Source organism: Astatotilapia calliptera, chromosome 8, assembly GCF_964374335.1.
Source record: "Astatotilapia calliptera chromosome 8, fAstCal68.1, whole genome shotgun sequence".
NCBI classification, from domain to species: Eukaryota; Metazoa; Chordata; class Actinopteri; order Cichliformes; family Cichlidae; genus Astatotilapia; species Astatotilapia calliptera.
Window position 1 is genome coordinate 5,102,114 of NC_137429.1, and position 21,787 is coordinate 5,123,900.

Sequence of the window (21,787 nt, forward strand, 5' to 3'; positions counted from 1 at the left end):
GCACACTTTTGTATGTTCGTTAACCTTTACAATAACCTTTACAATTCATTTATTAAAATAAATACGTTTTTAACCCCTGGAGGGTCCTAGAAAAATGCATACACTATTGGGCTTAGAGCCACAAATCGACCCAAGACCCTCCAGGGGTTAATTTAGTAGACGAAGCTTAAACATTGTAGCACACATGCCTACATTAGTGCAGTGCATGTGTTTTGGTTTTGAACTTTTAGCTAAATCTAACGAAACTGTGCCACTAAGAGCCTTAGTGCCACTCTCTTTGAATAAAAACTAAAAACTATCCAAATAGTCTACAAGGAAAGCATGTTTTGCTGTAGCTTTCTTGTTCAGTTCAACAAACTTTTTTTAATGAAATAAATGTTATATTCAGTTCAATAAAACTACCAGGGTGGGAGCCAGGCCTCTGTCAGCCGGCGTCACCACATGATAGGCCCAAAGACTGCATTTTAGAGAGGCTACAGTTAATGGTGCTCTGCTCTGCTTTGTGTAATTTGATGAAAAAATAGACAATTTTGTTTATGAGGTGAGGAAAATGTAGAAAAAAAGCCAGAATCAAGTCTGAATATTCATTAGACATAAAGGAAGTGACTATCCGTTGGTCTCAGGATGGTAAACCGAGGACTTCATTTTACGTATTTAAAGTCTTTTCAGATTCAGTCACACATATGTAAAGAGACTCAACTTCATCTCTCGATCTGTAGAGACTTGTTTGACACCGAGTGCCTGCCTGTCGCCCGTAGTGTTGTCTGAGGCCATTAGCACACCTAGTGAGGAATGAGGAGCAGACCTCTGATCAGCGCCGACTGGTGCCTCACTCTTCATTTCTGTCACCAGGGTGGGAGCCAGGCCTCTGTCAGCCGGCGTCACCACATGATAGGCCCAAAGACTAGGGGGGAAATTCAGAGTGTCTGTCTGGTCACTTTGTGCTTCCTGTTTATTGTGGTCTGAAGGTGACAGCACCTTGTCTCTTTAAGTACAGGTGCGTGTGGTCATCCTCTATGACCCACTTTAATGGTCTACTCCAATTTATGGCAGCAGATTGAGGAAAACCTGGAGAACTACGGCAAGAATCCCCAGTCTTACTACTGAGGCAACAATACAAATTCTCATTTAGAATTTTGGAGCACACTAAATGTCTGCTGCGTGGTTTAAGTGCTCACGTTTCCCCTCACCTGGTCCTGTTTCATCAATATCAGTGCTGTTATTGATTGTGGGCTGTAGCCATGTGTGGATAGGAGCATTTTGAAGTCAGCTGAAGGAAGCAGGGTGCTCGGCCTTTGTCATATATATTTTTTAATCCAAGCAAAGTAGGGTGCAGCTGGGTTTGTGTAAATCTGCTGCTGAAAAGTTTAGCCTTGCTGAAATCACTCATCAGTGCTTCTAAATCGCCCAAAAGCTAAAACTAAAAAAAAGTGATGTTGATGGAACTGATTAAAACGGAGGGATTTTCCAAACGCTATGACAAACCGTTGCAGCTATGAAACTGCTGCTGAAAACAAACTGATACCGAATAATTTGCTACAAACTTCCCTTAATGCGAACATGTTGCCACTTTTCTTTCATATTATCTATAAAAACAGCAATAATTTTCTGGATTGTGACGCTATGATTGCAGCGAGGGACTTTTCTGACTGATGCAACGTCGACACATTGTGAGGTAAGGACTAGCTTCACGCTTAAAAGCTCTTGGTATGCTTCTTCAGAACAGTCAGATCGCCTTGGAAACTCCCTCCTCCTACATGCCCATCACACATCAGATCGAAGGAGTGCTGTGTCCAGCAATTTCAGTAACTTTCAAAACCAAATCTGATGTTCAGATTCATCACTTCACATAAAAAAATGCCCATTTGTATGGAAGTGAAACTTAAACAATCTTAACAAATGTATTACTTTGAAAGCCTACATGTGCACACCAAGATCTTTATTTCTATATTTAAACAAATACCAAAACTTGGAGCTATTAAATTAACCCAGATCCTCAAAATTATGACACTGTTATATGGAAAACATGGCAATTTGTTTAGTTAAACATAAAGAGTTTAATGCTTATGTACCTTTGAGGTTTTTCCAATATGCAACATAAGCCATAATGGAGTTTCTGGTATCATTTAAACCAAAAACCTTGATGGCACTGTTGTGTTGATTGGTTTCAGGGGAATAATTTGAACCGATTGGAAATACCCTGCAATATGTGTTCCCATGAGCATGCTACGGACAAAATATGGCCCCACTTATTAGAATATTGCTTCACAGTGCATTGAGAGGTCAGTATCTTGCTTTAAGACCTACATGCACACTGCAAACTCAATAGAAATCACAAGCACCATCCCAAATGAACTCATGTGAAAAATTCAGCCAGAGTCAGTACAACACTTTGTAAACCATGCAGATCTCTGCTGCTACATCCTGCGAAACCCTCAAAACAGTGTTTGCATCAGCAGGAATTCCTCAAATTGGAGAATTTTGTTAACTAGGAGTCAGTGTACAGTGAGAAAACAATACAGGACAGAAAACATCTCCATCTTAATTGAGGAATCCAACGACTAGGAAATGAACTGTGGGTAGTGCAGATGCATGAGATGTGACTGACAGATTCAAAAGCACAAACTCTTTTATAATACTCCCCCCAAAATTCAGCTTACTAATGTTTGACAAAGTGAACCACATCCTGGTGGGTTGATCAGTTTTGATTAAAACCTGACTGCGACAGTTACTGAAATTGACGAAGGTGGTTCTGTATTACCTGCGTCTGGGTTTGGACTTAGAGTGGCATACAGGGTTACAGTAAAGTACAAAGAGGTGTCACAATAAATTGAATAACTTTTAACATTAAATATTACTCAAACAGCTTTGCTTTCAAACCAGTAAGATATGTTGGATTGCCTGCAGGCGTGTGGACCTGCGATTTTTGCTGTGGTTGGAAAAATCTCGGCAGATGTAGAGGAACACACAGAAAATGTCGGGCTAATATGTATGAGGAAGGTTCCCCTTCTAGAACACAAGCCTGCTGTCACTTCATGGCCTACAGCGCTTCACTGTGGCCGCTAGGTGGTGTTGCACTAATTAGATAGAGGACACTGTGAAAAGCCATAATTTCTGCTCAGAATCGTCATGGGAAATGAACATGAACATATTGCAAAGATGTGTGAATGGTTGATGGTGAGAACTGACGTAGATGAGACCAAAGGAGACATGGTGAGAGTGTTTGATGCAGAAAGAACAGACAATTGCTGCAGGCGTCTGTCAGCAAGCAGATATGCACATCTTTTTTTTTTTTGTTTCGTTGTTTTTTTTACAAATCTCCAGATGTTTCAAAGGCCTAAGCCACAGGTCTTTATGTCTGTTTGGTGTTTATGTCACTTTAGGCCAGCGTTCCAGTCACTTCCACTCTGTTCGACACCAACCTTGACACTAACTTTGAAAGTTCCTGTAGTCGTCTGACACTTTGAGGGGCTGGTCACTGTCCTTCTCTACGTTCTGCAGTTTGTCTGTAGCAAAACCAGAGACTGTTCCAGCCCGTCATCGTTATCCTGGACAGACAGTAAATGTGTCAATGAGGGCAGTGTGGGAAGGTGTTGGGAGACACTGTGGCAACCATGATAATGTGTGAGGTCTTCAGTGGGTGTAATAACCATAATAGTCTGCATCGCTGTTGCTGTCTTTTTCACAGACCTCTCCACTGCGCGGGGGTGGGGAGTTTTCAGTGCTGGACGTATATGGCGACACCCTCCTCTTCTTGTTTTCACCCACACCTCCCTCAAACAGGCTAGAGTCGCCTGAGTCCGCTGATTTCACAGAAGGTGGTTCGAGCCAAGGCTCCTCTTGCACTACGCCCACAGTGTCTTTGGGCTTGTCCTGCAGCAAGGGCGGCTGAAAAGAGTCCAGGAGTGGAGGAGGGTGCAGCCTGGGGTTCCCAGGGGATGTCGAAGATGAGGAGGAGGAAGAGGAGGATGATATGGGTCTAAACCACCCAAGAGTGGGGCCGGATTTAGTGGGGTGACCGAGGTACTGTGGGGTGGGCCGGCTGGCGCTCCAACCTGCTGAGGCGGCTCCTGATACAGACACGCTTGTAGACGCAAAAGGATGATCTGAATAGTAGCTGAGAGCATGGTGAGCAGATGTCTGCAAGGGGAAGGGCTTGTAGAAACCATTTCCAGAGAAGTCCCCCTCATAGGAGGAAGTGAAGTCAAGCCGATTTGGGGCCACGCCTTGCTGAGGTGACAGGTACCAGCGGCTGTGGGGACCGGGGGTTGCGGATGGGTCTTTGTGCTGCTGGCCCATACCAATGTGCTCGCGGCCATAGAAGCGGCTCTGGGGCAGGGGGCTCATGTACTGTTCAGAGAGGTAGCCTTGGGCGTAGCAGCTCCCTGGCAGCAGCTGCTGGCCCTCTGTAGGGGAGGGGGTGAGGCGATCAGAGTCGGGAGGAGCGTACAGCCTAGGCAGGAGGGAGGAGGAGGAGGGGAAGAGAAGCGAGTGTGAGAAGAAGAGGAAAAAAAGAAGGTGTTATTTCCTGCCCAAACCTCAAACAACTATCAAACATCTCACAGCCCCTCACACCCTTTCACTGCAGCATGCTCAGCAGCAGCAAGTAATTGCATCTTTTCCAATATTAAAAGGCTGACACGAGCACTCAGGACATTCAAGTGCCAGCAGTGACCCAGTCTCATTATTAATGCTGAGAGAACGCAGGGTTCACACTGAGAACAGAAGAGGATTTGCTTTTTGTAAATACAGACATTTTTGAAATTACTTACGTGTCATAATTGTCACGGAAACCTTTAGCGAACGGGTTATGGTCTATTTTCAGCTGAGTGATCTGTGTAGGGAATAAGAGGAGGGCAATGAGAGAACGTAGGCAAAGGAAAAAAGAGAAGGAGTGAGTAACCACATTGAAGAAACAAGAGCGCAGAAAGAGAACTAACCGACTAATAATTAATGAGGCTACACTGCAGTTTTATCTCTTATTGGAAAGATTTCATCTTAAAAACCACAAAGGGGAGGAACACAAATGTAAAATTGGGAGAGTATATCTTGCATGGAGTAACTGTTCCACAGTTTATTTGAACAGCCGTAAAAAATACACCGCACACAAGAGAGATGTGAGCTACGGTGCTCAGGTCAGCCGAGGTGAAGCGACTCTTGAAGGTTGCAGAAATGTAAGTTGGTGTGTCTGCATTTTTGATGCATGCATGCATAAATCAGTAAAACATGTCGCTGACATGAATCATTGATCTCTCAACATCATTAAAGCTGTGCAATCGAAGTTATAAGAGGTGTTTTTGTGGGCCAGTTGTGGAAGGTTGTTGCCAAATACAATACAATAAATATGCAAACATGGTAGAATAGCATGTCAGTGGTCTGCAACACAGGCTGCGGTTCACACCTTAAAACATATTTTTAAAGCATACAAATCTCATCTTCATCTTTGTGTCTGAGGTGACTTACATCTGCATTTTGATAAGCAGTAACAGCGATGAACTGAGTCTCCGGGAAGATGAACGTCTGAGCTTTAGAAGAGAGGAAGGGGTCCTCCGTGCCATCCTCCTTTACCTGCACGATGTGAAGACGAGGCTGGTATTTATGGAGGGACTGGAGAACTATCATCTGGAGAAAGGGAGATGTAATATTATGGTCATTTGGCTGCTAAAGATTAAGAGCAGGAAACAAAGATACCTTTATTTTACCGATAAGCGAGAAAAATAAAGGCAGGAAATGAGCAGGCAGAAATTGAGTGTTTGCAGATGGTTTCCATCGCGACACTCATAATGTGGTTAATGTTTTCATATATCAAGAATACGAAAGGAAATGATTAAAGTAGTGTAAAATATAAGCAGAAGGTGACAGTTATTGCATTCATCGATATGTTTCAGCCACTCACTGACCACGCGAGCGTATTCACAGACAGATTTGTAGATAGAAAGCAAATTAGAGGCAAAAGCACGGTACCTGTGCCACATTGTTGGTGCTTCCCTTGTTGTTGGTGAGCTTGAGCTTGCTAAACGACACCTCTTGTCTCATCCAGTGAGCTCCTGTGTTGGGAGAGTCGGGGTGCATGTACATCCTGTTCCCTGCAATCACCGAAGCACATGGCGAGCAGCGCATGTAGTTATGAATAAGGGCTGCACGCTTTGTTTTATTTATTTATTTTCACAGTTTTGGCTTCAAGCTATCACAAAAACAAGAGAACAGGAATATCGTGCTGCAGCGAGTTTTGCTTTGATTCTCACTTTTTCTCTTCTGCACCATTTCCTTTACAGCTGTGTTTTATTCAGCTGGTTTTTTTTTTTTGTTTTTTTAAAGCTCTCAGTAATGAACAGACTAACTGTGATTAGATTTCTTCCCATAACTCAGCAGCTTTTCCATGAATCCTCCACCTGTTAACCCAGACGGTCAATGCGCTGAGACCAAGCAGTTTCAAAATGTAACCTGCCACTAACACTATGACTAAAACAGGTGCATCATGACACGCTTCATTTCTGTAGCGTCGAATTTGGTAAATTTTGAAATGAGACTTTTTAGGACAGTTTCAGTAATATCAGTGTTTTCTGAGTCATTTTTAAAATGCTGCTATTCACTTTCTGTTTTGCTGATTAGGCAGAGGGAAACAACATTTTGCTGGAGCCCCTCAGGTGTAAATTTACAAAAAACAACTTTGGCTTAAGGACTTAAAATCTTCTCTGATCTAAAGTCAATTTTATAGAGATTTACATGAATTCAAGTTGAATTTGATGCGATTAAAAATTATATTTTCTGCAAATCATCAGCAAGCACTATAAAATATTTATGGCACAAAAGTTAATGGATATTAATAATAAGTTACTGTCTGTAGGCCACTTCAGTTGAATACAAGGGAAGATGAAAAACGTCTTAAAACGCCACTTTTCCATCAGGTATTTCCCCTGCAAACTGGGATGGCTCTGTTTTCCTTCCTTTAATATTTTAATATATTCCTAGAGCAGCCAAGATTTCTCACAACATTACCACAACGACCTGCTAACCTTATTTTTGCACACCACATAAGGGTAATATTAAATCTAATTGAGTGAAGTTGTTTCACCACAAATTCCACAACTGTAGCACATCAGCAGTCACCTTTCCACAACACCTGGCATATGTGTGACAGCACCTTGCAGTTTCTCTCATTTATATATTTGTGGTTTGTCTATCATCAATCACACATAAAATGAAATCTCGGTTAACTTGCTATTGTTATGCTTAGTTTTTTCTTTTTTTTTCTGAAGTGTGAACAGGAGGAAATACTGAATGAAAGGTTGTGGAGAGAACAGGGCGTAGAAATGTAAATGTAACGTGTTAAATAATTACTTCTATGCTTGATGTTGAACACGTCTTTACAAGAAAAGACGAGAGAAGTGGCTGAAATGAACTCTGATGTATAACGAGATACTTGGGGAGAAGCACGATTGGAGGTACATCTGGTGAGTAATTCAGACACTCTTGGATGCCACGGAAGATCAAAGCGGGACCCGGAGAGCTTTGATAGGTGCTGGAGAAACTGTGAGTGCAATTGTTAGTCATATTCAAAGTGATCAAATTACTGGACATGTTTTTAGTGGGTTTAAAGAGGGGTTAAAGATGGCATAATATTCCTAAAGATTTTATTGTCGTACTTTGTAGATGGAGGCTGACTAAAAAAAATACTCCAAATTTCCAAAGTACAAATTTTCCGCGTCTTAAAAATGTTTGAGTGTATTTTTCTGGTAAGTAAATTGGTTTTTAGGATTCGTCTCGGCTCAACAAAAATGCATTCCTGTTTAAGTCAGTTATTATAGCTCCTTAAACCAAGGAACATCAGGCAATCTTTGAAAAAATTGCAAAACATGTTGTGAAGCTGCTGACTGAAAACCTCTCAGACCAAGTGTGCATCTTAATGCACGTTTTGGTTTCCCTACTGTATGCATCTAGGTTTGCTACAATACTGCTAAATAAACCACTTCCTCAGGCTCTTCCAGGCAGCACACTGAGTGAAGTCTCCTGCTTGACTGACCCAAGTTTATTTTCGATGGCGGGTTTAAATCATAAACTTCGCATTAGAATCTAGTGTAGGAAGCCCCAGGAAGATTGTGGGTTTGAACTGTTTACCGGCTACTGGTGGTAAATGCACGATGAGAAGAAAATAGCTATTTTCAATGAGTAGTAGACATTTTTTTTTCACAGGTGGAAGAGCTGTTCTTACGTATTAGGAGTACTAGTAAAACTCGTGAATCCAAAATTGCAATATTTGTCGTCCAGAATAGCCGGTTTCATTATATTACATGCATTTATGTATGTATCAGTGCAAATGCTAATCCAACTACGTTCCTTTGATATAATGCAACAGTTTATTTTAAGGTTTTAACTATAGTGGAGTTAATATAAAGCATTTTAAGTGAAATCGGTCAAGTAAAGTACAATTACTTTGGTGGTGTACGTCATCCCTTTTATATCCTTTTGCATTTTTACATCTGCTATATATAAAAGTTATAATCTTAGTCGCTTATCGTTTTTATCAGTGTGTTCAAAGTCTTTTTCAATAGACGCTGCAGCACTCTTTTTTTCTTCTTTTTTTAGTATTTGTGAATGTAAATGTAGTTGTTTGATCAGCGTACCAAATCTTGGTTTCTAACAGTCATAAAGGCAGCCCCAGGGTTTTACATTCTGTGCTATAGTTTCAGTGTACCTGGCATGTTCCCTTCTGCCTTCCCACACTGGACCCACTTGCCGCCCTGGTATCTCCAGTGGTGCTGATCAGCTAGAACGACGTCCACATAGACGTTATAGTGGGCAGTAGGATCCAGAACACTGATATTGAAGCTCAGAAAGGGGAACATCCTCCTGGAGAGACATAAGAGAAATTTATTTGTTAAAAAAACAACCCAAAAACGTTGTTTATACCTTTGTTCACATATTGTAGAGGTTTATGGATCAACTACGCCCACGTCCAAGGTGCACAGAGAAGCAGATAAAATCTCGAGAGGTTATGACTTTTTTTGTTATCACGATTATTCTGATGACAGTTACAAAATGCATCAAAGTGCTGACAGATCTCAATGTTAAACACATCTATCTATAATTGAAAATGTCTATCCAGCAAACATATCTGTCTTCAAAGTTAACAGAAAACAGCCATGTGAGGCTGCTGCCCCTGAGTTTTTAAAATAATGTGCATGTGAGTAGCGACTGAAACCCATATTACACTTTATCCATATTAGCCCTGCACATGGTTAGTGTGTTGAAAAAACAGGAGATGAGTTTTTATTCCGTATAAAAGGTTTATGTTATATTTCCAAATATTAAAACTTAGACTCCAGTAACTTGGATCACTATTCAAAATCAGCTTTATTGGTGTAGACCATTAGTTCATCCTCTGTCTAAAACAAGCCACTTTGGCTCCTCTTGCTTTAAGTCAGCTTTCTTCTCACAAACCGGAGATTTGAACAGCAGGTGGAGAGTGGAAAGTAGACCCTGATGTCTGTTGATTACATGCATATACACTGACATCATTGCATGAAACTTTATGTAACAGAATAATAATGGATTGCATTTATATAGCGCTTTTCAAGGCACCCAAAGCGCTTTACAATGCCACTATTCATTCACTCTCACATTCATACACTGGTGGAGGCAGCTACAGTTGTAGCCACAGCTGCCCTGGGGCAGACTGACAGAAGCGAGGCTGCCATATCGCGCCATCGGCCCCTCTGGCCAAGACCAGTAGGCAAGTAGGGTAAAGTGTCTTGCCCAGGGACACAACGACCAGGACAGAGAGCCCTGGGATCGAACCGGCGACCTTCCGGTTACAGATGCGATTCCCAACCCCCTGACCCACGGTACAAACAGTACAAAATAAGTTCAGCTGTCAGAAACAACTGACATTTCTCTCTTTTGAATCACACAGCCTCTAAAAATTATGGATTCCATTAAAATAATCTGTTGTTGAAAACTGAACTATTGTAAATTTTCTCAACAGTGCATGTACGTAAGCTGTTGAGATGATTCATGTTTGGCCTTTCAAACTGTAATCCTCGGTTTCCTAAGCAGCTAAAGGAGTCATGAGAGGTGGAGAGGACAGCTGACACTTGAGCTCAATATTTAATGCTGCTTTTAATAAAAGATGCCCCAGAAGATGCTCTTGATTGCTGGAGCTTTGCATGTTCAACTCGTTTTGATCACTTCAGTGAGACGAGGTAACTGGGAGGTCAGGTTGTCCCCTGGCTGGACGACCCGGGAACGGAGAGGGAGAAGCTGGGTTAAATTAAAATTAAAGAGACACACACAAACATATAAGAAATGGACTCTGAACACACAACGGCAGATAAACCCTGCTGACATTCACGTGTGCGCCAAATATCCGGAGTGCATGTCGACGCGAAACACTTACTGTAGTGATTCAGAATTACTAACCCTACTGAGTTGTAGTTCACACTTTACATTATAGCGCAACATGTAACACACAAATGTTAGTCATTCTCTGGGGGAAATCCACTTAAGGGAAATTAGTTGGACAATCATGTCCTTTAATATTCATTTTCCCAAATGACTGATAGGTGAGAAAAAGTTTGATGGAGATTTAATCGACAAGGCTTTTATTAAACTGATTTTTCCCCCCACCTAGTTTCATATTATTTCCTGGTTAAGTTAGACATCAACACGGCTTCGTGAGCTTTAGGAAAAGACCCCTTTCACAGCCACGTTAGAGGCCTGTCCTCTGCTTTGTGGCTTGTAATAATAGTTTACTTGATGAGGTGCTAAAGGTAGACTATAGATAGCAAAGATGTGCTGCTTGCAATGTTTTTGTGAGCAAATGTTCTCAAGCAGAAAAAGTATTTCCTTGAGATTTAACTGAGAATGCCCTTTAATATTATGAGACTGAAGAAATGCTCAAACTAAATGGTGATATTAGCTGTACGCGGCAAGCATCTGAAATGACTCATGTAGGTGTTTCTAAAATGCCATCTAGCAAATGACTGACTGACGTCATATTAGCATGCAAACTCAGAAGAGGTGGCATGAAAACTTTAAAGAAGCCTGGAGTTTGAATCTCATCTCGATTTACTAATTACTATTACGGATTTATTTGGTTAGGTTTAGGAAAAGCTTGTGGTTTGGGTTAACATGAAAATAAAGATGTGAATAACAGTTTGCAAAAACCTAATCTTTCTTAGAGGAAGACAGTCTAGCGATATGTAAATTTTAGGAAAGATGGCATTAACACATTGCAGAACTCCGTAGGATGTGGCCACTCGTGACCTTGAGCTTCTCTATAAAACCAAATCATTACTGAGAAATTTCAGACTGAACCACAGAGTCCTTCAAGAGACTGAAATTGACGTTTCTGGAGATATAATGACTAAAAATTTGCCTCACAACTCACCTTCCCCTAAAGATCACTGCATGCAAAAAATGATCTCATTTGTTTTATCATTACAGAAACTCAGTGATTTAAAGGAAGACCTGAGCTTTTCCTGATAATGCCACCAAATCTCATGTTCATTCATTTCTGTCTCTTTATTGCCATGGCATGCTTATAAATACCCCTGCGATGAACTCTGGGTCCATATGAGGTCACCAGAGTGTAGCTGGTGTAAATAAAGGCATTGTGTTTGACACCAGCTAAAAGCTCCTCAGGCTATGGAGCATTTGTAATGACTGACATTCAGCTCCCGCTGCCCACCCCTGCCACTTAGATTTGTTCGGTATTAAAAGTGCACAAGTGGTTTTAAACCTACAAATGTAAATAGAATAAAAACATGCCTTTGTCTATTTTTCTTCAAATAATAGATTTGGCTAAAAAAGAGCTGAAAGTGTGTAAAAGTATAGATGGTTATAATGAGTTCTATGAAAAGCATGTCGTAGTCACTTTAAGAGGGCAAAGTGCGCACAAAAACAGAAAAAATAGCTCTTCGAGAAACACCCTTTACTTTCTTGTCTAAAACATTTTGATGTGGGTGGAAAAGATAGATAAGGTCTCATGTCTATTTGATCACCGCACACTGCGCAAACTGCGCGCGCACACACACACACGTTAGAAATGAAAGTTAGACATATAGCCTAAATATAATTCAGTCAGTTAAAGTTTGTGCCGAGAACATGATACTACATGTTGGCAGCATCGTTTTGGTAAACTACAAAACCTGTTATCTCTTCTCGATCGAAACTGACCTCATCTAAAATCAGCTGGGTGATTTAGGGGTGCAAAAACAAGACAGGTGTGTAACGAGACAATGAGTAAGAGGCTACTGTTAGCGACGGCCCGAGGGCCCGTCCGTGCTGATGAGGATTTCATGTGTGTAGCCTGAATCTGCGTACATCGTTTGTACGGGAAATTAAGAGATGCATAAAGTTACTTTTACATTTGTCACATGGTATTACGATGGGGCACTTTACTTTGTGTTTAAACTGTATAATATACAAAATGAGCAACAGTGCTAGAAATAACTGTAAATAACTAAAAGCTGTGATACTGTGGTTCACTAAGCATAACTGACAGCTGAGCATAATCGTTAAGAATAAATCGATTATTCAAAACTTTTAAAAAATTATTCAGCCAGTTTTGAATAATCGATTCACTCTTAATGATTGTTACAATTATGCTTAGTGAACCACAGTATGACATCCATTTATCCCAACTACTGACTTACTGTTCTAACCAGTAGTTCACTGCTGTTAGGAAATAGCCCAATCTATTAATAAAAAATAGACAGTTCTATCTACCAGTATTTACACGGTGCATATATTATGTTTAAAATAAGAGCAAGTGTGTGAGACCAAAAAGATCCATATTATTTGTGGTAAAAAAAAAAGTGACTTTCTTTCTGCAGACTTTTATTAATAACTTTATCAAGCTTTATTTTAAGTGTTTATCATTTTTAATCTGTTTTCCATACCGTTACTGAACATTTGTAGCTGTTAGCCATATTCTTATCTAGCGGTATCAACTATTTGTTAAATTTCTTGTTACAATGAATTAAATTACTTTAATTAAACTGTAATTTCTACTGTTTCTTTTCAGATTAGTGTGGTTCAGATTTCCAATTACCCCCCTGGCAATTGCAGAAGCACCCCCTGGGCTACTCGAGCTCCCGGTTTAGGTTCACTGGCTTATGGGAATGCTCTGCAGAGAGAAAGCACAGATGCTGTGATGTTTCACATTATGCATTTATTGCTCATTAGACCTCTCAAAAGGCTGAGCTGCAACATACAGCCACTGGCTGTGAGCACAGCTGCAGCTCCAAATCAGCTTTGGCAGTGGTCAATGAGCAAACTGGTACACCAGCTCCTCTGGTTATCTTTCTGACTGTAAGGCTACAGACTTGCAACTGAGCAGCCACAGCTGAGGGTATGCAGACTGGCTGTGGCCACAGCCAACGGCAGTGTGTGTATCATAATACAGCTCAGCATTTCTTTATGAATCAGAGGAAATGCAAAAGTTATTTTCGGGTAGTGCAAAAGAAGTCTTGAATAAATTCCTGATGTGACCTGATGTACTGCTCACATATGTACCCATATTGTTTAATAACAATGCTGAAGGGTTAAAATTACTACAAAAATCGTGGTAATTCGCATTTGCATTGATTTGTAGACTAAAGGTACTTTACTTTAAATTTGGATATATAAATGCAAGCTTTGTGTCCAGTTTTCAAAAACACATCTCTATTGATTATAAAAAGAACGGCAAAAGCTGGACTTTTCCTTAATTCATGTAAAGAAAAAGTTCAGATGATCAAATGTTTTCCAGTTTGTCTCTTTGACTGTTGGCTCTTTAAGACGGCAGCACATACACACGCCCTCCTTGCTCACTAGTAAGACAAAACCCTACGCTGAACCGTCCCAGTTGGGGTTTTCTGGCTACAAGGCGAGTCCAGTTTAACAATCAATCATAGTTCTCGGTGAAACACAATCGTGGCAGCAGCTCTTTAGTGGCTCGCAAAGAACAGGTGAAAGGGCTCTTCTTCCGCAGCAGTATTTAATACAAGCGAAAACAGAAACTTGGCTGTTGAGCTCATGAATGGATTGATCCACCTACACTGAGTGAGAGTAATCTAGAAAGAAGTAGAATTGTTATAATTTTTTTTTTACCCCATTCATATTATCAGTTTACTTATAGTAGAGCCTTTTATAGGAAATCAGAACTTGAGAAGGGGAGAAACCAAAGAAAACACAACACAGAGGGGTATTTGCATGTGTGGGAGGCTCTTTGTGTTCAAAGTTCACTCAGAGACGCTGAAAAGCACTACATACATACATGATAGTGTGCAGTTATTTTCAGTGTGGTGGCGTTGTGGTAATTAAGGGCATGGTAGCTGTCATGTCTAGAGTGTCACACAAACATGATTTTACTTTTACATGGCAGATACAGTCACAAGGAAAGCACCTCTGTCTGTTGCAGTTTGGAAAATGATGATACACAGACACATGAAGTCGCTTTAACACAATAGGAAATCACAATTTCAGTTACCCAGCTACCAGACAGGCTAACTAATAAACCTGCCAGCGTGCCACTGAATTATAGAAACAGTAACGGCAAATGTCTATTTCTGAGCACGCCGTGTACGAACATGAAGAGTCATAACTGTAGTCGTTTTTAAGGCAAAATACCATAGAAGAAGATGAGTGTGGTGAACCAGTCACTAATATAGAGACAGTGACATTTAAAAGAAAAAAAAAATCAAAATAAACTGTGTGGATGTTGGAGAGCGAGGAATGGGAGGGCACAGGAGGGGAAACTGTGGGGGGGAGATGGAGGTTGGAGAAAGGGAAAAGGAAAGAGCAGAGGGTGGAGTGAAGAGAGGGAAGGAGGGAGAGGAGAGGAGAGGTGGGGTGGGGAAGGGTGGGGGTTTTGTCCTGGGGATGCGAGGCAGAAGCTTGAGCGGAGAAGAGGAACTGGGTATTCACCAGGGAGAAGACTTTTCCACATGAGCGCACCCGCTGATTCATCTGGACAGGAGTTCAGGTCCAGTTTTTGTCACCGCGCGTACGCTTGATCATCTGTGACGAAAACATGCCAGTCTACAGCTGCTGCCGGACACAAGGACTCTTTAGCACATGGACACCCTTGTTTGTGTATTGACTTATGGCAGAGGAATTCAGCCACTATAAGTGCTGAAATGTCCATTTTGGGGGGTAGTAGTCAGGGGTAGTCACCTGATACTGTGGACTTCATGCTTCAGACCTCATAAAGGATAATGCTGCTGTTAATCTGGATTTTTATCATAAACAAAGCCTTCGGACAGACTAAAAGCAGTTGTAGTTTAGTCTGCTTTCCAACACATCCAGCTTCTTGTCTATCAAACACGACACAAGGCCATTAGTTTCTACAGTGAGGAATTAGGAACAAATTTCAGGAGCACATTAATTCCCATTTGTTGGGGTTGGTGTACTGGTGTGTGCTTGTTTATGCTTGGGCCTCGCTAATGTTTCTTTCAGTAGCTTTTGGACAATCAAACAGTCTGGTAAAGATCCTATCAGCCACAACATTATAACCACACACTGTACAGAGAAGATAAATGTAGACACGCCCTAGCACATCCAGCTTTATCATCAAATGAGTAGTAAAGTCATTTTTTAAAAGACCTCGGTATGAACGAACTGAGTAGCCCCCTGTTGGCCATTACAAGAAATGCAAGTTTACCGTGTTTTGACATTAGCTTAACTTCTCAGATCCAGAATGTATAATTAAAAACACATGTTTGGAGATCAGTCGATGCTCCGGGTTCGGTGTTGTCTTCCTCGTGCCATTCCTGAGGAGTTTTTGGATTATCCTGCAGAGGGAGGCTGCAGCCATCAGGGAGCATCTGCGATAACGTTTAGGTGTGCGGTATGTGTCATTATGCCAAGTAGCAAAGTAGCATCGCGATGAATAGTGATACTGACTTCACCTATCAGCAGTTATAATGTTGTGGCTGATCAATGTATATATTAGTATTTATCAGTATACAGTCCATTTATAACAGTGGAATCAAATCATTGTTAACAATGAACTTGCCAGCAATAGAAAACAAATAGGGAAGTAGATACAATTTATATTTCTTTATCTAATTAGTCCCACAACCAGTCAGCAGCCTATCTTCATGTTCAATTAGTAACAGTATTTTTTAATCAAACTTTTTGGGAACCAAATATAGAGCTATAAAGTTAAAAAAAATATGTCAAGTGTGTCAGTAATAAGCCTAAGGCTCCAAATGCGGTGGACATTACTCACTTTGAAGAGGAGCTTAATTACACGGTATGAGGAAGTACTTGTATAGCTGTCTAAAATATTGGCACTAGATGTTTCTGCGAAAAGCTACATAGGCACACATAAACAGCTGAACAGGAAGTGACAGGTCATACTGTCAAAACCTTGAAATAGTCCCACTTCTGCTTTCAGAGAGAGAGAGAGAGAATGCGAGCAAAAACGAATACATACGACTTCTAAACATTCACCAAAAAGGCAGCTCGTGATGCAATTCTTAAATATGTTTTTCTGATATGTTAATTTCAGCATTAACTTCTTTAAATTTCTAGAGCAAGCTGCCCTTCTAAAGACACCCACTCTTATTTCCTTGGTGATGTGAAGTGATAATTTCCACAACATGAGAAGCCTACTTTGGAAATAAAGCTGGTTATTACCTAAATCATTTGATGAATTCATAGAAAAACAGCATTTTCACCAATGGGCTGCAGTATATTAGAAGAATAAAAACCACATTTCATTTTCATTGTGTGTTAATAAAAAAGCACCAGAACGGTTTATTAAGAACAGATACAGGAACCTAAAACTCATCATACGCGGCGATTACCGTTTCTGAGCGCTCATTCTACTCAAAACACAGCAGCACCATCTATTCTTGGGAACAAAATAAATCAAAGGATTGTTTCCTCTCAAAAAACTACAGGATGTCAGACTGATACAGTTTACAGTTTGCAGTCAGTGGAGCAGAGAGGGCAGATGAGCATGATTCCTCCGAGTCTGAACTTTAGTTTTACATTATTTCCCTAAAAGGTGTTTTTACGCTGAGAACTTAGTCAGTACTTTCTCCTTCCTAGAACACACACTGCATGGCCGAGCAAGACTTTCTTTGTAAGTTATGTGCTGTAATTAAAGCGAATTATTTCCTCTTTGAAAACTACCAGAGGATCGTTCAATTAGAGGCACATTTCGAGGTGATTTCCTACAAATTCAAACGCGGCCTAACCCTTTTAACAAAAAATGAAGCTGCTTTCTACTGCAGTTTCCCAAAAAAAGTCCCCACGAATGCATGTACTTCTTGGAAACAGCTGCAGGGAAAAGTTTGCCTTTTTGACTCATATCTGCACCAAGAGTACCACAGGTGTAGGATCCCTGGTCAAACAAATGAATAAGGAAGAAAGCTTCACTTTCTCTTTTCAAATTTAGTCATTTGATTTCTTTTAAATCACAAAATATCCCCTTTTTCCCATTTTCTACCACAATTTGTTCGACCCCTTGGATCATCGCGGTAACACGGTTGCGCTGACACAAACTTCGTCTTAGCCGAGGACAGCCTGTGCCATGGTATCAGCTAGTGAGGTGAATCTGAATTTAGCTCATGAGAAGTGCAGATGAATTCGCCCCCACCCTTCGCTACAGGCCGAGAAAATGTGTCTAGATTTCAAAGCCCAGGTGTGCTACATGAGCTTCTGAGAGATCTGTCAGGCTGTACACCCACCGTCTAGTGGAGGCTGAAGAAAGAAGAAAAAAAAAGAGAACCTAGTCTTTTACTTCCTGAACATCAAAGGTGCCTCACCTCCTCAGTGTGGCCATCTAAAGCTTCAGTAATGTTTGACCCTTCACTTCATTTCTCTAGAGTTTCTTTCACCCTTTCGCCTACTGATACCGAGGTTTTGATTAACATTGCAGACCCCCGGACTCCTCTCTTAAAATCACACCAAAATTATTGTGGAAGCCTGAAACCAAGATGAAAATTTTAAGAAGGATATTGCCTCTGATATTGAAAGTTTTTTCTTCTTTTTTAGTGTTTCTCTGCTCACCTTCTTCAAAATCTTGTAGGATTTTTTCTTTTTTTATGTTACAAAAAAGTGTGAGTGTCAGAAACAGGGGTAAAGATAAAAGACAGAACATTTTCATCGCCAGGATTTCACATTTTCACAATATGAGGTTTGTGGTTTTTGCACAACAAGAAAATTTGCTTTTTGTCACATGTGGAAGGATAACACCTCTGCACTCACCGACCCTATTATTATTGCGGGTAGTCTTTGACTTTTTCTTTGCTCTGAGGGAAGCTGAAATTAGCTGGAGCAAAATAAAAGTGTACTGCATGCATTTTAATTACGTGACCTGATATATGATGCTACTTACCACAGTGAGTTTGTCTACAGAGGAAACTGCCAGGAATTGCTACGTCAAATAATAGAAGATGCACGCACACACACACACACACACACACACACACTCGCACACACACACACACGCACACACACACACACACGCACACACACTTGGATAAAAACGTAATAAAATACTACATTTTTAACACTAAAATCCCCAAATCATTGGCTAATTCTGCAAAACCTGTGCGCACCATAAAATGAATTACAAGGCATTGAAGGGAATTTCTAAAACGATCCATTTGTGAACCATGTGAACAGTTAAATGTGCAATTTGTGATCAGGTTTAGCAGATAAAAGGCAAGAAAGTATATCAAAAGTCTATCTAAAAGGAGTATTTCTTACCCCCAAAACCGTAAGTGTACTGCACTCAGAATAACTTTCAGTAGTAAACCAGAAGGCAAAGAAGCCATGCAGGTCAAAGGGGAATATTTTGCAAGAACATAAGCTGCACCTACCAAACTGAAATTCATCTGTTTCAAAAAACCACAAAACGCCACATGCAACAACAACAACACCACACACACAACCTTAGATATATAGATTAAAATGGCTTGAGTAAACTTTGTGAATTTTTACTCAAGCCATTTTAATACAAAAATTTTGAGTTTCAGCCGACAAACCGAGTGAAGCCACTGGAAATATCAGTGTCATATTATGTGACAGCGCAATTGTTTCCCGTGCACAGATCCGAGCCATGAGAAACCTATGGCCTGAAACCTTGTGTCAAACACAAGTGTCGCATATTAGTGAATTAATCCTCATCGACGTGACTGCATCTTAATGCTCGGTGACCTATCAAGAGAGGCCCGGCAGCGCCGTCTCTTCCCCTCTCAGGCCATGAGCTGTGTGCGCTGCAGACAGCTGCCTGCGCGAGCCCACATGTTTTTTTAATCACAATTTCGATATCGTCATTTTTTTTAAAGCTTCCCACTTAAGAGTATCGCTATGAGGGTTGTTTTTGACTCTTGTTTTAGATTTCTTCCTCGCTGTCTGCACGAACAAGAATTTGATTAGCTCCCAAATTGAGTTTTGTAACGTCGATTATTGCCAATGACGGATGGTCAAAAAGATGACGTAACTTTTTTTTTTTTTTTTTTTTTTAAAGATTACCGCTTTCTCTGATGGTTCGAAAAACTGTAAAATTTCCTTTTTGGCAGCTGAAGAGGTGCTGATATAAAGTGAAGGCACCCAAGAGACTTTATAGGTCAAAGAACAGCTCAGCCTGCAGCTGAGACTCCACTTTGCAGTTTGTTTGCCTCTTCAACAACTTTTTAATTCGGTTGTAATTCCTTGCATAGTAACAAACCTTTGAGATGCCTCTCAGTAAAATGACATAGTGGCCTTCTGTGCGTACCCTAATAAATTTCAAATTTAAAACTCAATTCTTTAGAAACTGTCGTACTTTCACATCCTTTAAGTAGGCAACAGCTCGGATGAGGCAAATTTTGCGCAAAACTTTGCACCTTTCGATCATTATCCCAGAAAAACTCCCAACAACCACGTCACCTGAGCAGAGACGTGTTGGTGATGCCTGCACAGTCTGCAGAGCTGGAAGACGACCGCCATTCAACTCTCGGAAACAGAAAAATAAAACTGGTTTTAGACGTGAATTGAAGTGCGCTCTTGTGGCGTAGCGGAGGCTGCTCATGGTAAAGATAAGACAGGTGAGTGAGTAAATTAGAAAGTGTAAAAACCAAAGGGCAGCGGTGTGAAATTCACGCTTTCTATGACCCCCTCTTTGCTCCATTAAATGTGCTAATCGACAGCGGAGGAAACAATGTGTAGTTTTTCTGTTTTTCTGTGAGACTCACCTCCCCTGCTTGGTGATTATCATCTCGGTTTGGAACTTGTGGAACTTGGCCCACAGCGGGTAGTTATTGAGCAGAGCCTGAGTCTTCCCGCACACCTGTAGCCCAGGTAAAGGGTAGAGAGGCTGCCGCTGGAACCCGTGCTGAAAGCTCGCTGGGTAATTCTCCGGAGAAGGGGAGTACACGTCTTTACCGCCCGTGGGAAACCCGTCTCCTGCCGTCGGGATGTAAGCCTGCCCGGCTCCGCTTCTCGGCGGAGAGCGCACGCTGCCGTACGGGCAGCTGCTGAGGGTCTGTGCGTAAAACCTGCCGGGTTGCGCTCCGTATCCTCCTACCGCCTGGTCCGAGTGGTAGGGCAGCGGCAGCGCGTCCTGCCCGCTCTGAACAGAGTCCGAGTAGTAAAACCTCGCGTCCTGAATCCCCATTTTGAACTCGGCTAGATCCTTGCCGCCGCGGTGGAAGTGACTGCTGATGTCGGCGTTCTTTCCGAAAGTTTGCGTTTCAGTCCCATTCAACATGCTGAGGTAGAGGTTGCCACCTATGCCGCCCATTTGCAGCCCCGCTCCCAGGCTGTGTCAAATGTCATAAGTTTGCGCTCCGTTTGAGTAAAAACATGTACGATGATAATCATAAAAACCAAGACCAAAAAACAACAAAGTCACTTGCCCTCAACTACGACTCAAAACGCACCGACATGAATTTTTAACTCGGTGTCTCCGCCGCTCAGAGGTTCAGATATAAAAACATCCCTCACGCCTCATTAGTCTGTTCATCGATAAACTTTTATTATTGCCAGAGTTGGTGTTTGTCTTTTTTGACGTGTGGAGTCGCTAGCAGTAACTCAAACACATGCTCGCTTTTCTAACCTATGATATATACATTTTGTAGGTGGTCATATTTTGGAGGTGTGTCAGAGGCAGGGGAGGGCGCGATAGGCTCCAGATATGAAAGAGAACATCCCCTCAGTAGAGACACGAGATTACACCCACACACACAGACACGCACGCAGAGACCTTTGGGGAAAAAGAGGAGTAGAGTGTAGTCTTCTGCTTTAAAATTAAAATATGGACACAGCAGAAATGTTTTAGAAGTGACAGCAAATAAAAAATTTATGTTATAATTTTAATTGTCTCTGATGCTATTTTGCGCCTTTTGGTTCATTTGCGCACATTAAAACCTGCTGTCATGATTTTGTTTAAGAGAAAATAGGTAATAATAATTTAATGAAGTTAGTCAGAGGTGGAATTCAATTAAAGGCCTGCAGAGGTTTTTAATAATTAGAGTAATAACACTGATAATTTTGACAAAGCAACAATCATTCGCAGATGTTAAGTCCCACACGTTAAATTCGCATTTAATTTAGCGATAAAATAAACAATGGTGCAGTCGGTTCATATAAGACGAGTTTATTAATTTTATGTATTTCTACTTTTTAATAAGACTGAATAAAACTACTTAAAATGTACTTTTATCTCCTACCAGCTCGACACACCGTGCTTCTTTCAAACGTTAAAGTTTATCCGTTAACGTGTGTGATTTATTGTAATTTAGCTGAAACATATATTTACAAAAACAAGTCTATTAAAGTATTACTCACTCTGTGTCACAGGGTT

At 41.0% G+C, this 21,787-nt stretch overlaps 1 protein-coding gene across 1 annotated transcript; it reads right to left on the reverse strand.

Moving 5' to 3' along the window:
- Nucleotides 1–3,283: 3,283 nt before the first annotated feature.
- Nucleotides 3,284–21,023, reverse strand: tbx21 (T-box transcription factor 21). Its single transcript, XM_026178071.2, has 6 exons — nt 20,178–21,023; nt 8,696–8,850; nt 5,965–6,086; nt 5,464–5,622; nt 4,773–4,834; nt 3,284–4,453 (listed from the first exon to the last, which is right to left on the reverse strand). The coding sequence occupies exons 1-6, from the start codon at nt 20,723–20,725 to the stop codon at nt 3,634–3,636; spliced, it is 1,866 nt and encodes a 621-aa protein (XP_026033856.1). The 5' UTR covers nt 20,726–21,023; the 3' UTR covers nt 3,284–3,633.
- Between the last annotated feature and the right edge of the window lie 764 nt (nt 21,024–21,787).

What these genes read in the sequence shown, in the direction of transcription:
- tbx21 (XM_026178071.2), bottom strand. Translation starts at nt 20,725, where the DNA reads ATGGGCGGCATAGGTGGCAACCTCTACCTCAGCATGTTGAATGGGACT. An exon ending in ATAATCACCAAGCAGGGGAG is followed by an intron (nt 8,851 to 20,177) that starts GTGAGTCTCACA and finishes ATGTCTCTCCAG; the next exon opens with GAGGATGTTCCCCTTTCTGA. An exon ending in GCACCAACAATGTGGCACAG is followed by an intron (nt 5,623 to 5,964) that starts GTACCGTGCTTT and finishes CCCTTTCTCCAG; the next exon opens with ATGATAGTTCTCCAGTCCCT.